General features: G+C 42.0%; 2 protein-coding genes across 6 annotated transcripts in view; one reads left to right on the top strand and one right to left on the bottom strand.

Moving 5' to 3' along the window:
- smcr8b (Smith-Magenis syndrome chromosome region, candidate 8b) overlaps positions 1-1,950 on the top strand; it is a 9,755-nt gene extending 7,805 nt beyond the window's left edge. For all 4 annotated transcript variants that reach the window (XM_005460717.4, XM_019360135.2, XM_013264553.3 and 1 more), the window contains one exon: positions 125-1,950. In XM_005460717.4, the coding sequence (XP_005460774.1) occupies positions 125-587 (463 nt within the window). In that variant the 3' untranslated portion in view covers positions 588-1,950. The remainder of the gene's footprint in view (positions 1-124) is intronic.
- On the bottom strand, positions 1,877-14,406 carry zgc:112980 (uncharacterized). Of its 2 annotated transcripts, XM_005460720.4 has the most exons (18): positions 14,254-14,405; positions 13,545-13,674; positions 13,365-13,473; positions 13,182-13,275; positions 12,019-12,169; positions 11,795-11,912; positions 10,519-10,644; positions 10,368-10,430; positions 10,154-10,276; positions 9,919-10,074; positions 9,789-9,842; positions 6,907-7,136; positions 5,285-5,364; positions 5,020-5,109; positions 4,840-4,917; positions 4,665-4,769; positions 3,007-3,112; positions 1,961-2,153 (listed from the first exon to the last, which is right to left on the bottom strand). In XM_005460720.4, exons 2-18 carry the CDS (start codon positions 13,663-13,665, stop codon positions 2,104-2,106), a joined length of 1,854 nt encoding a protein of 617 aa, XP_005460777.1. In that variant the 5' UTR covers positions 13,666-13,674; positions 14,254-14,405; the 3' UTR covers positions 1,961-2,103. The 2 variants fall into 2 exon arrangements, with proteins under 2 accessions (XP_005460776.1, XP_005460777.1); XM_005460719.4 differs by lacking the exon at positions 3,007-3,112 and having other exon boundaries at positions 1,877-2,153; positions 14,254-14,406.

The following is a 14,406-nucleotide window of genomic DNA, read 5'->3' as shown; positions in this document are numbered from 1 at the left end:
CCATCCAAAATGACAGTATACTGACATCTGTAGAAGGCTGCAACTTATTTCTTCCTTTTTTTCAGCTTCAGCCCATAAATGAAATTTATTAATATCACATCCATGTCATGGTTTCTTGCACCAGATCATCCTCGGCTTCTTTTTCCACCATCCTTCCTTCTCTGAGTCGCTACAGTCGTTATTTGGCTCTGCTGGACCTCGACCAGAGGACGCTGCGGTGCCCGTCTTACTCTGGTTCTCTTCTCAGCAGACTGGCCAATCCTCACACTGGTATCATCCGGGGCATCACCTACGTGCAGCATCTGGAGAGCTGCCTTGCTGCGCTGGTCAATCACGTACTGGTGCACACATTTATACCTCTTTTTAAAAATCTACGTGTGACTAAAGAGAAGGGTGACACCGAAGTGGATTCCTGGTGTGAACGAGGACTCTGCAGTGAACGAGGACTCTGCAGCAGTGAATGTGATTTGAGAGTGATGAGCTATCTGTCTCATCTCATTAAACAGCGGTATACGGGACGTGGACCGCCAGTGTTAAGATTCGCTTACAGCTCAGTGCAAACGCACAGAAACACAATTACAACATAGGAGTCGAGACGGGGGAAAAGAGAAACCCCGAATGTTTCGATGTTTCTCTAATTTTTAGGTTTGATCAACTGCTGCTGTGAACATTTCAGTACAAAAAAAAAAGTGTTTTTATCTGCTGTGTTAAATATAGATTTAGGTCACATCGTTGCACTAGTGCCTCACTTGGCACCAAAGCCCTTCCACATGCTGGCAGCCTTAACCCCTAATGACACATGAACTTGTAATTTAAGAAAACTGAGCCTTATCTGAACACTGTGCAATGTAAGCAAGCCTGTAACCTCTATAGAGTACTGTTTACTATGGAGTACAGCACAACATCCACATGACATGTAGGTCCATTACATCATTACTTTGTAAAAACCTGTCACCCTGCCTTTAGCGTGTCTGATAGTCACAAATAACTGGCAGCCTATAATTATTCTACTACTACTACTAATGATGATAATGCGGCCCATGCAGTAAAACTGCAGGTCTGTGGGATGTCAGTGGGTTCTTGCTAAAGGTTAAACTGGAAGCTCAGTACCATGTTTTTTTTGAACAGACAGGTAGTGCATTACATTGAATCACCCATCAAAGTCTCAAGTGAAGCATTGGTGGAGAAGTGTACACGGTTTTGTAAAAGCTGTATGTGGTGTAAAGGTACTGGTACTTTTAAAATGCTTTACCACTGAGCACTCCGGTGCTTTTTACTGCAAGCCTCATTCAAACCAGCGCATTTTTCTATACTGGAGCCTTGTCACACGTTCGCACAAACACTGAGGGATGCAGCGGGGCAAATGTTTAGTATCTTGCCCAAGGATATTTGATGTGCAGGCTGGAGAAGCCAGGGAGTGAACTGACCACTGATGCTCTATAGTGTGCAGAGTTTCTTGGCTGAATTGATAATGGATTTATAGTGTTGGCATAGCAATTACAATTTTTTTTTTTTTTTTTTTAAATTGATGTGGTTCAGGTACCTCTTTTCCACTGTAGTAGTGCCAGTGTGGGTGCAGATTCAATTCTGCACCAGGAACCACAGATTTCCTTAGAATTAAAAAATTATAACTTTTTGTAAAAAAATCCTGACTTGTCTATAAAAGTACACATTACACCATCAGTTACTGTGGTAACTAGAACTCCATAAAAGCCCGCTAATCCAACTGTGTGATTTGTTGGACACAGCACACGATTTGAAACCATAAAGTGCCTTTATAAAATGACAGAGCAACATCCTTCTCTTTAACACTGTACTGTTTATCTTGCTGTGTAGACAATAAAGTCATTTTACATTCAAGCAGTGATTCAGCAAACTGATGCATAAAACTGTTTTTATTTATCAGTGTAACATATTAACATTTTTATGAACATTAAAAAGGTGAATTAATATCAAGTCTCTTGCATTCAGATGGTGAATAACAGATGTATGTGCATTGTAAGAACGTGAGCTGGTGTGAGGACGCAGGTACAGTCGGACATCTGTAAGACGCTGGTGACTCTCTGCAGTATTTGTGGAAGGTAACAGTGCTGTAAACAGTGTTTAAGACTTCTGTAGCTCTGCTGGGGGCAAGTCTGTGCAATCAGGATGCACTGGAACAAGAAGAAAAGTAATGACGCCAATGAGATTCGGTAAAAAAAAAAAAATCATTTATCAGACAATATTTCATAGTTACAAAGTCCTTGCTTGTCCCACTTGTGCTGAGGTAAAAGGATGAGTCGGTATAAATATGTAGCTCTAAAGCTTTTAGAGCCTCTCTTCCCTCCATCACAGACACTTATCGCACCTGCTGCATCCGCAAAGCAACTAGCATTGTGGAGGAACCACACACCCCTCACACACACTCTTCACCCTGCTGCCTTCTGGCAAAAGGTACTGGAGTATTCAGGCCCTCACTGCCAGACTGTGAAACATTTTCTTCCCAAGCCGTCAGACTCCTGAACACTCAGTGACTGGACTGACACACATGCATACCTTCATACACGTCAATACCAAGCACTTCTCTGCAGAATCACACACACACACACACACACACACACACCAAGTTACTTTTTGCACATTTCTATTGCACTGTTGTGTCTGCACTGTCTTGTGTCTGTATTGTTCTGTTCTGCCTGGTGTTGCACTGTCTTTGTTTTGTGTTTTTGCACATTGCACTTTATGTAGTCCTGTGTTGATTGTCTGTTCTTTGTCATATGTAGCACCACGGTCTTGGAGGAACGTTGTCTCGTTTCTTTGTGTACTGTACCACTGCACATGGTTGGAATGACAAAGCCACTTGACTTGACGTTACACTCCATTTTTTATATTTACATTTAACGCACACAAACTTTTTTGGGAACTGGGATTGTATTAAATCAAAGCTTTTCTGTTTCTGGAAGTTAATTTTATTAGCTAAAGGATGCTGAGATTTGTAGTGGTTTATCTCAAGACTTGTTCACATACTTGCTATGTTTTCCCGCTCCTGTGCAATCCCCTGAAAGAATCTTTTCAGATGTTCTTCACTGGAGGAAAAACTTTCACAAAGCCACTTAAAGGCCCATGAATTGTCCTGCAACACAAGACAGCTGATTAAACAACAAACAACAGCAACCCCCCCAAATAAAACTAAAACAAAAAACAAAACTATAACCTACTCTATTTTAAAGTATGCAATTGTAGTCACTGCAGAGTGACAATCATGGCTTGGTCTGCTGACAAAAATCCTCCAAGTTGTGAAGTGAGAATGTGAATTTTGAGTTTCTTTTCAATTTGATAATCCAGTGAGTGACATACTACTGTCCAGTTCCTTTCTTTAGGATAGGAGAACATGAAAGAGAATTCAAAGTGTGAAATTGTAGAATCTTTTCAGTCAATAGTGACCCCAAACAAACAGACAAGACATAATTTTAAAGTTGTGGTGTCATGTGTTTAACTGCGAGTAACACTCTCACCTAAGAGAAAGCATCCTGCAACCTAAGTGTAACAGTGTTAGAAGAAAGACTTCTGTGAACAGCTGGAAACTACACACTGCTACACACTTCAGCTGCTTTTATTAATTTGTAGAGTTATTCATGGGCGTGGCTCAAGAGTTGGGAGTTCGTCTTGTAATCGGAAGGTTGCCAGTTCGAGCCCCAGCTTGGACAGTCTCGGTCGTTGTGTCTTTGGGCAAGACACTTCAACCGTTGCCTACTGGTGGTGGTCAGAGGGCCCGGTGGCGCCAGTGTCCGGCAGCTTCGCCTCTGTCAGTGCGCCCCAGGGTGGCTGTGGCTACAATGTAGCTTGCCATCACCAGTGTGTGAATGGGTGGATGACTGAATGTGTAAAGCGCTTTGGGGTCCTTAGGGACTAGTAAAGTGCTATACAAATACAGGCCATTTACCATTTATCCATTACTGGCGTGTTAATCTGATCTGTCACAGGTGGTTTTCATCACAGATGAGACTTGAGTGAAGAGCTGTATCTTAAACATTTCTTTAGAGAGCAGCAACAAAATTGTAGATGTGTGCCTCCAATAACCGAAGACACGTGGATTTTCTGACTCTTCCACAGTGTCTCTTATGTCCTGTCTTCCTCTCCTCACCTCACCTACTTGCAGCAGATGTTTTTGTTTTGTCCCCCCCCCCCAAGTCTTAAAAGGTAGGTTTTCCTCCCCACTGTTACCAATTGGTTGCTCATAGTGGGTCATCTGTATTACCTTCCAATAAATCACAGCAGGAGGTAACTATTCCTGTGATTTTGTTGCTATATAAATAAAAACTGACCTGTAATCAATTTGAGAAGAGTGAGGCTGAGAGTGATTCTCTAAAACAACTACTTGTCTTATTTGTTGTGCATGTCTGTTGTTTTGTAATTTGGGGGGGGGAGATCCAGTGCCAAATGAAAAGATGCAGATCCACCCGCTGTGGCGACGCCTTGGGAAATAAGGGAGCCGCGAAAAGTACCTTTAATTATTACTTTAACGAGCCAAAGATGCAAGAGACACTCAAACTTTCATAGTTACACAAAATTATAGCACCGTTATTGTTGCGTGTCCCAAAAGAGCCCTTTAGATGATATAGCTTAAGTATGTGAAAGCAAAACGGTGGTGTGGCGTCTATGGAAGGAAAGCAAGAGTTGGCTACCTTAAAGGTGTTGAGCACAGGTAGGATCGGATACAAAACGGAATCGAGGATTCTTTGGCTCAAAGCTTCTGTCACCAACAGGAGCAAGGCCTGATCTGGATACACCTGTGAACACATTGGGCTGTTTAGTTCTCGCAAATTCTAAACAGTGAAGTGTAAGTGTAAACGCACTGACCTCATGCAAGGATCGTGGGATCTGCATATTGGAGCCCTTCTGATCAAGCAATCTCTCTTTCACAACATCCCGCGCTTCCTTCATCATTCAGACATTGAGGAGACAAAATACAGAATGAAACAAAGCAGAGAAACATGGAGAAAGCTGCAAGTCTAACTCTAACAACCAAGGAATACACACCTGCAGAAACTGCAGACTGGGCATGGGTAAAGCAGTGAGTGAACCGCAAGGCTTGTTGACAATCGTGAGCAAACTGGTCCAACACCGAGACTGGATCAGAGGAGTATTAGACATGCAGTCAGACATGGAACATACTAGACAGGTTTTAACAAGTATAAAGTGTACCTGAACCAAGAAATACAGATGACAGATATCTAGAGACAAAAACATTTTTCAGACTTGAATGAGGAGATTGCTCAAAAGCGAAAAGGAGCTTTTAACTTACATCAGCGTATACAGCACTGCAGCATCCCTGAGCCCTGAGAGCGAACCTCACCAGCTCATGACGTTTCAGCGGCACAGCATCTACACACAGAGGGGAATCGGATTTCTTATCAATCCTTGTTTTTCCCAAATCTTATCCTGAAGCTACGATTACACTGCAAACCTCGTTGCTTCATTTGGATATTTTGCGTTGACTTTTTTTGTTGAACTGTTCATATTAATGTTGCAATTGTGTGGCCAAAATCAGATTCCCATGGAACCTGCTTCATATGCTCTTGTTACTGTTCTGACAGTAACAAAGACTTCTCACACAGGAGGCTGTCATAGAGAAGCAAGCACAGAGGTCACAGTTAGTATAACTTTAAGGGGCTGTAGCTGCGATCACATGACATTATTGTGCAGCAATGGCTGCCACATCTCTATTGAGGTGTATCAGGATGCACAGTTGAAGCTGGGAATGTGGTGGAGTGATGACATGAATGGCTTGAGTACAGGGCTGCCACGATTAGTCGACTAGTCACGATTAAGTCGACGACTAATTTAATAGTCGACGCGTCGTTAGAAGCTTTGTAAGATCCCAAAAGACGCAGGAATAAGTAGTAGTATTTAAGAGTGTAATAACGGACTGAAACAGAAGATGGCAGCACTGCATGTGTAAGGATGCCAGCTGCCGTTAAACCCCGAAGAAGAAGAAGCTGTGTCCCAGAATTCATAGCGCGGCCCAGCGCCGTTGTCAACAATGGCGGCAGCTAGTTAGTTTAATTTTTTTTTTGGGTCACAAAATAAAGTTTAACATATTTTCAGGCCAGAATGTAGCTGTTTAACCTCAAATATCTGCTCAGTTTATCAAGACACCACATGTTTTCAAAAGCACTCCGACGTTTTCGGACGTTAGCCGGGGTTGAAGGCTCACTAGAGTCTGTGAGAACACCGGACTCCCGGCAAATCGTTTACAAACCCACCGCCGTCTTTCGCTACTCAGGTTAAACATGTAATATAAGTCACTTAGATAACTTAAAAATGATATTGTTTGGCTTTTTTTTAGTATTTTATTTGTTCCTGAGTAAATCGGTTTGGCTGAGATTAAATTTATAGTTTTTACACAGCTGAATAAACGTCAAGCAGACAACTGATTATCAGAAGTGTGAGATGCTCGAGAGTATACTCTGGTGTCCTGTTAAATTTTAGATAGCAAGGAGCAGACGGCTGAGTTTATTAAACTCCACCGAAACAATCTGCAAATGTCATTAAAATTTAATAAACTATCATCTTGTCTTTATTTTTAGTTAGCACATACCTTAAACACTTCAAGCTGTAAGCTAATGATAGTTATATAAGAGCAGATGCATGCTGGTGCAATAAACTGTACGTTTTACGTCCAATGGATGCATGATCTGATTAGCCGCAGAAATAATCGGTGACTAGTCGACTATCAAAATAATCGTTTGTGGCAGCCCTACTTGAGTAATGCACTTTGAACTGAAAATTTTGTGATAATTATTCGTGATGATTAGAGTAACACAAAGAAAAATCAAACACGAGCAAAAAACTGATTTGGGTCACTTCTGAACTTGGTACAAAACAACAACAACAACAACAACAAAAACCCCATCTCTGCCGTACCTTTAATAGACTCCCACGCTGCACCAGGACAGCAGAGCTCGCCTGGTTTACTGACTGGTGTCAGCTTTGGTGCAGTCGCTGTTTCAAAGACTTTGAGATAAAAGAGGAAGAGGTCCGGAGTAAAGCGGGAAGCGGGAGCGTTCACCGAGGGGAACAAACTTGTGAGAGCTGATGAAAAGTCTCCAGCCATGCACATGAAGTAGGGGATGAGGTCTTGTATCTGCTGGAACCTGACAGAGAAACAAATGCAATGCAGCAACATGTCATTGCTGGTGTCTAAATATTTGAACGTTTGAGTTGAGATTTTAGTTTCTCTATAGATGGTAACTGCAGATTTACAGTCATTTCTGAACCTATATTTAATGAATTAATGAACTCCAGATGGGGTTTTAAACTATGAAATATGGAAGAGCTACAGTTTTTCCCTTTATTAATTATTCAGTTTATTACTTTGTTGAAGTTTTACTACACCAGAAATGTATTATCCATCCTAGACTGGAAGAAAAAGATCGAAAATGTGAAGCAAGTGCAGAAGCGCCTCAAACCTCCCCTCTTCCTAATGGCCGTGGCGTGGGGGTGATCAGCTTATGGGCTTTACTTTGTAAATGTACAGGGTGGGCCATTTATATGGATACACCGTAATAAAATGGGAATGGTTGGTGATATTAAAGTCCTGTTTGTGGCACATTAGTATATGTGAGGGGGCAAACTCCTCAAGATGGGTGGTGACCATGGTGGCCATTTAGAAGTCGGCCATCTTGGATACAACTTTTGTTTTTTCAATAGGAAGAGGGTCATGTGACACATCAAACTTATTGGTAATGTCACAAGAAAAACAATGGTGTGCTTGGTTTCAACGTAACTTTATTCTTTCATGAGTTATTTACAAGTTTCTCTTTGTTCACAGCCATTGACATGTCGAAGAGGTTAACACGTGAGGAGCGGATCGAAATTGTGTTGATATCTGGTGAACGCAGTAACCGGGTCATTGCAGCAGATTTCAATGCAAGACACCCTACGAGACCACCCATCTCCCATGCTACAGTTAGCAAACTGCTTGCTAAGGTTCGTGAAACTGGTTCAGTGTTGGATTTGCCAAAATGTGGACGAAAGAAAAGTGTCACTAATGCAGAAACATCAGTGGCTGTCCTAGCTTCATTCAGCAAGAGCCCACAGCGTAGCACTCGCGCATGTCACTGGAGAGTGGCATTAGTCGAACATCCCTTCGGCGGATATTAGCTACTCACAAATGGCACCCTTACAAACTCCAGCTACTGCAGCATCTCAACGAGGATGACCCAGGTCGGCGCACAGAATTTGCAGAATGGGCAAAACAAAAATTGGAACAGGACCCTCAGTTCACGCAGAAGATTTTGTTCATTGATGAGGCAAACTTTTATGTGAATGGTGAAGTTAACAAACAAAACCACCGCTATTGGTCTGACACTAACCCACATTGGATGGATCCCTCCAAGACTGTTGGACCAACAAAAGTGATGGTTTGGTGTGGTATATGGGGTACAACGATAGTGGGTCCATTCTTCATCAATGGAAACCTCAAGGCCACTGGATATTTGAAATTGCTACATGATGATGTGTTTCCCTCTTTATGCACTGAAGCTGGCACGTTCCCTGAGTTTTTCCAGCAAGATGGTGCACCACCACATTATGGGTGTCAGGTCCGAGCATTCCTAGATGAACAGTTTCCTGGAAAGTGGATTGGTCGTCGTGGGCCAGTTGAATGGCCCCCAAGGTCTCCCGATCTGACCCCCTTAGACTTTTATCTTTGGGGTCATCTGAAGGCAATTGTCTATGGTGTGAAGATACGAGATGTGCAGCACCTGAAACTACGGATACTGGATGCCTGTGCTGGCATTTCTCCTGCGGTGTTGCTATCAGTGTGTGAAGAGTGGGAGAAGAGGGTTGCATTGACAATCCAACACAATGGGCAGCACATTGAACACATTTTATAAGTGGTCAGAAACTTGTAAATAACTCATGAACTGAAGAATAAAGTTACGTTGAAACCAAGCACAACATTGTTTTTCTTGTGACATTACCAATAAGTTTGATGTGTCACATGGCCCTCTTCCTATTGAAAAAACAAAAGTTGTATCCAAGATGGCCGACTTCTAAATGGCCACCATGGTCACCACCCATCTTGAGGAGTTTGCCCCCTCACATATACTAATGTGCCACAAACAGGACTTTAATATCACCAACCATTCCCATTTTATTACAGTCTATCCATATAAATGGCCCACCCTGTAGAACAAAACATGTTAAAGTTGTGACACTGATATCCTGATCCAGGAAACTGTCCCACTCTCACCTGAACCTGGATCAAGGATTTTCTTACAAAGTGCCTACAAATAGTCAAGCCTGGTCCTCACCTCACCCCCAAAACACCACTCAGTGCTGGTTGTGTTATGTTTTTAAATCATGTACTGCCTTTTCAACTTAATAAATGCATTATTCAGGACTGGCACGCCTAATGTCACTGCATCCTCAATACAACAACATGAAAGGCTTTATTATTATTAAGAGTCTTATCATCAGTAGTAGTTGTAGAAGAAGTATACTCAAGTTACAGCACAAAAACTCTGAAGCAATCCAGAAAGAGTGAGAATTTAAATTAGCACAAGACAAATCCATATTGATATTTAAAGATGAATCATATCAAAATCAATTATTTTTCAACACTGATGTAATTTGAAAAAAAAAAAAAAAAAAAAAAAAATTAACCCATCTTTATTTATTCCTCTTTTTGTTTCAGGGAAACAAACTAAAAAAAATAAATAAATAAAACTATGCAAAGACTGAATAACACAAAACGCTCTTTGCTGGAAAGAAAAAACAGAGGAACACGTGCATGTACTCACTGTGCGATGTCGTCTGTCTGGACGACTCGTAGATATCGGCACAGCTCTCTGTACCTGCAGACATAAACAACACAGACAAGTTAAACAGCTGTCTACACACAGCAAAGTGGACTAGTTCACGTATACGAACCTGTGCTGACGCTGCAGTAGCTCCGTCCTCAGCAGAATCACAGAAATCTGTTCAGCCAGGACGTCTTTCTTGCCTTTGTCCTTACGCACGCCTGACACGTTCTGCCCCTTCATCACAGACACGAGCAGGACGTCGTTCCAGGGACGAACACACAGGCTGGAGCACACAAACATCAAGTTATAGCAACAACATATACATGTAACAGGTAACCCTGGAGGTTAAAAGGCGAGCACACCTGTTTCTCATGTTCTTCAGCTCAGCTGGGAAATGCAGTTTCTTGCAAAAATCCTGTAGTTTGTTAATGAAGTCTGGAGTAAAATTAGCCATCACCATCTGTCTCTGTACGAATGCTATTACCCTGGTAAGCACACACAAACACAAGTAGAAGATGAATATCCAGGTGAATGAGCTACAGGTATAACACAAGAAGTGAACGTGCATGCATGTACCTCTGCAGTAACATCATTTTAGCTGTATCAACATTAGCCATTGGAGAAGCAAAGATGAAACCCCTGTAAACGAAATAAAAAATATTGAAAAACATTTGAAAATGAAGAAAAAAACGAATGCGTGTAGACGTGGAAATGCTGCAATTAGTACCCTGAGAAATGGAAATGTCTAATAAAGTCCTCAGCAGCCCCCAGGCTCATGATGACTGCCGCTCTGCTGTCCTGTTGATCTGCCTGGTTCAGGAACGAGGACACAAACTCAAACACCGGTGAGTAACTGGAACAAACAAAACAAAAACAAAGGAAAGTTAAAGAAGCGTCTTAATGTACAAGTGTGTGGACCAGTTCCAGCACTGCACTCCTAAACTTAACAGTTGACCTCATTGAAACGTCATGTCAGACTTTTTTCATTTTAAATAATTACTTACAGCAGATCACAATCAGCGTGTCTACAGTTTAGAGGAGAAGTCAGTAATGCACTGAACAGAACAAGCAATAAATAAAGAAATAATTTGTAAAAATTAATTAAATTAAAAGTATAAAAATCACAGATTTACAGTCAGGCAGTCCTATGAAAAGAAACTGAAGCTTTTATAACACTATCTCCAAATACTTCACTAAAAGCAAAAAACAGTGTGTACCCTTTCTCCAATAATGGCTGATGTTAAGGCATCAGCTGTGTTAAACAATATTGGTCACCAGGACTCAGGGAACCAGAATTACCTCTGATGGTCTAAAGGGACATGTGTTTGAGGTGAGCCTCTGTAGGATGAATAGCTGGTCTTTCCACAAGTTTAAGCTAAAATTGTCACAGCGACTTCCAGGCATGGACCTGATCCGTAACAAGATATGGCAGACTTGCCCCCAACCGGTCCCAGCAGTTAGCTGCCCCTTCCTGAGCTCTGTTTTGCTGCAGGTTTCTCCTGTAATGTGAGTTTTTCCTTCACCCTGTCACCAAGTACTTGGCTTGTGAGGGGTTGGCTAACTGTAGGATCTTTACCTTACAATCCAAATCACTGTGAGGCACTTGTTGCTGTGAATTGACACTATATAACTAAAGTTTATTGAATTGACCACGATTCAAGCCCAAGTGAATATAAAGACCACTGATGGCTACTTTCTTCTTTTTTGTGTGGGTTTCACAAAGAACTGTACCAACCAGATTAGAAAGACCTCCTACACCTGATGGAGCTTATGACATGTGATGCTCTGACCAATGACCTGAAGGAAGTGCTCAACAAGGTGAGCTATGACCATGCCCATTCTGTAGACAGTGTAAAAACACTGACCTGAATAATCAATGTAAATGCTCCACATATTTATAGAAATATTAGGAATCTCTTACAGCTATGGATGTGTAATTGGTGCAGATGTGGCTCTTAATCATTGCAATATGGAAATCAAAATCTGAGTGTTATGAAACATACTTGTAGATGAAGCCTTGTTGGTTCTCTTGACTCAGACCATATTCCTTCAGTGCCTCGCCTTTCATGTAGGACGAGTAGAGCGCAGAGAGCTCTTGTCTGAACTGCTGCAGCAACGTCGCTGGACATGAAGTGAAAATAAATAAATACATTAGTAAGATATATTTAAAGTCACAGTACAAGAGGTTCATCTCGAGTGTCTCCTCGCATGAATTTTATGTTTGCACCTGCTTGTCGGAGGTGGGAGTCCATTTCTGACAGGGTGAGGTTGAAAGCAGTCAGTCCTCCCAGCAGTTTATGGTTTCTGAGGTTGCTCCAGAAGGCGCTCCTCTTGTGGCTGTTGCAGTGACAAATGCCACTCACGCACCATGTTTTACACTGAAAAACCAGCGAGAAAAGCACATCAATCACTATTTCATAAGAGACCTCCCCATGACTTCAAGGACCTACTGGGGACATACGGATGTAAAACTTCACTGACATAAGCTGGTGCTTGTTCATGAAGAGCTCTAAAAATCAAAACCTGAATTTTTTAATAGACTCTGAATTTAATCTGGAGTCAGTGCAGCTGGATCAGCAACAGTGTGCCATGAGAGCTCTTGGAAGACTTAACACTCTGACCAACCTTCAGACATTCCAGGGAGTTGTGTTTACTTAGACAACAATGAATTAAAGCAATCCAGGGGTAATGAAATAAATGCATAAATAACAATCTCCAGGTCGGAGCATGACACAATGGGACTTGATAATATTTCTTTAGTGATAAAAACAAGTGTGAACCACAGATCAGACATGAACACCCAAAGTGATGTTCATGTCAAATCCTGATAGAAATTTAGCAAACAAGGCAAGGGGACCAAGAGCTTCTATTTCCTTAGGCAAAAATAAGTCAGGGGCATAAACAAGGACTTCTTCATTAAATTGGAGAAAGCTGTTTGCCATCCAACTCTTCATACACCTATTCAGGATCTGTAGCTTAAAAAGAGAGATGAATAACTGAAGGTCATCAGCAAAGCAGATAGCAGCGATGACAGTGATGTCGTTAAAGGTGCCCAAAATGTGCTGAAGAGGGAGCAGATACAACGCAAACAATAAGAGCCCAGTACAGAACCTTATGGCACACCACAAGTGAGAGAAGTGGAAGAGGACCTGTATTCAGAATTAGCTTAAAAATGAGCCGATAACACTATTTAATTCTTTATTTCCCCCCATTCTGTCACTTGATACACTGACATTAAAAACAAACAAACAAAGTATGTATTTATTTAATTTTTGAGTAGGCGAGAGCAAAGAGACAAAACAAACAAGCAACAAACCAGCTGAATGCAGTTTGGTGAACCCTCCAAACTGCTGGTCAGATACATTTTGTCATGTTAACATTAACACCTACCAATGATGCCAGCTTATCGCAGACGTAGCAGAAGCACTGATCACAAATGAGCTGGTTACCGTCTACTGGCATTTTAGTCTCCAACTCTGTAGGCCTGAGCGTGCCAAAGAAAAGCAGAGTGAGCACCTGACACAGTAAGACGGGGGTAAAGAGCACTGATGGTCATTTCAAATTGTAGCTCACGTAAAAGGGTGTATGGGACAGTCGTAGCGAGCATGAGGCAGCACATCAGCGTGGCGGGAGAAGGTCACGACCAGGTCTTCCTCCAGAGTGCTGGGAGAGGACACGCAGTCTGGAACATAGAGGCTGTTAGTGATTAGTCAGAAGATCATCCACAAACACAGAAAATAAAACCTCTGTCACCTTTTTCCTTCACATTCTCCACCTCCACGATGAGGCAGGACATGTCTCTGTCATCCTTATGATCATCGTCATCATCACTACTCAGGATGATTATATCGTCACTGTCTGCTGGCGTGCACATCAGAAATGCCTGGTTAAAAAAAAGAAAAAAGAAACAGAAAAAGGAAAGCCAACCATCAGTTAGTTCACAGATGCAGACCTGCAGTATGAAATGCGTGCATGGCCTGCAGTATGAAATGCGTGCATGGCCTGCAGTATGAAATGCGTGCATGACCTGCAGTATGAAATGCGTGCATGACCTGCAGTATGAAATGCGTGCATGGCCTGCAGTATGAAATGCGTGCATGGCCTGCAGTATGAAATGCGTGCATGGCCTGCAGATCTGAGTCACGCACCAAGGCTGCTCGTTAAAATCCCACAGGCTCAGCTGTGTGCTTTGTTGTGAATTTCACGAGGACTTCTAAACTTTAGAGGTCATACTTTCTCGATAATACTGTGTTATGCTGCAGCATGAACAGTTCCTGCTAGGCCTAACAAAGGGACAGTACGGTTTTCTTACTTTTAAGAGGACAGTTATTTATTTTTACACCTTTAGAAACGCGTAGAAAAAAAAAAAATAGTCGACCTCGCGTTTTATTTGCTGCAGGCGAACGTGTAACGTAAACCACATAAATGACCGCGTCGGTACCGTAAACCATAGTTTTCTTACCTTGTTCTCTTTTATTGTTTGTGACTAAACCAAAGCAAGCTTTCCTTCGCGCCTGGCGACTGAAATTTCTCCGTCACCGGATGTGATGGCGTGGCTTCCTCTGCTGCTGTTTTTTCCTTGTTTTTTTGTGGCTGTGTAACAACAGCTTCGAGT

This window comes from Oreochromis niloticus, linkage group LG6, assembly GCF_001858045.2.
Source record: "Oreochromis niloticus isolate F11D_XX linkage group LG6, O_niloticus_UMD_NMBU, whole genome shotgun sequence".
Classification (NCBI taxonomy): domain Eukaryota; kingdom Metazoa; phylum Chordata; class Actinopteri; order Cichliformes; family Cichlidae; genus Oreochromis; species Oreochromis niloticus.
Note: the sequence above shows the minus strand (reverse complement) of the source record. Positions and strands in the feature narration are given on the sequence as shown.

Coding starts and splice junctions, on each gene's coding strand:
- zgc:112980 (XM_005460719.4), bottom strand. CDS start 13,665: ATGTGCACGCCAGCAGACAGTGACGATATAATCATCCTGAGTAGTGAT. Junction 11,913..12,018: donor CTCCCACCTCCGACAAGCAG/GTGCAAACATAA, acceptor CTTCATGTCCAG/CGACGTTGCTGCAGCAGTTC. Junction 10,431..10,518: donor AGACATTTCCATTTCTCAGG/GTACTAATTGCA, acceptor TTTCGTTTACAG/GGGTTTCATCTTTGCTTCTC.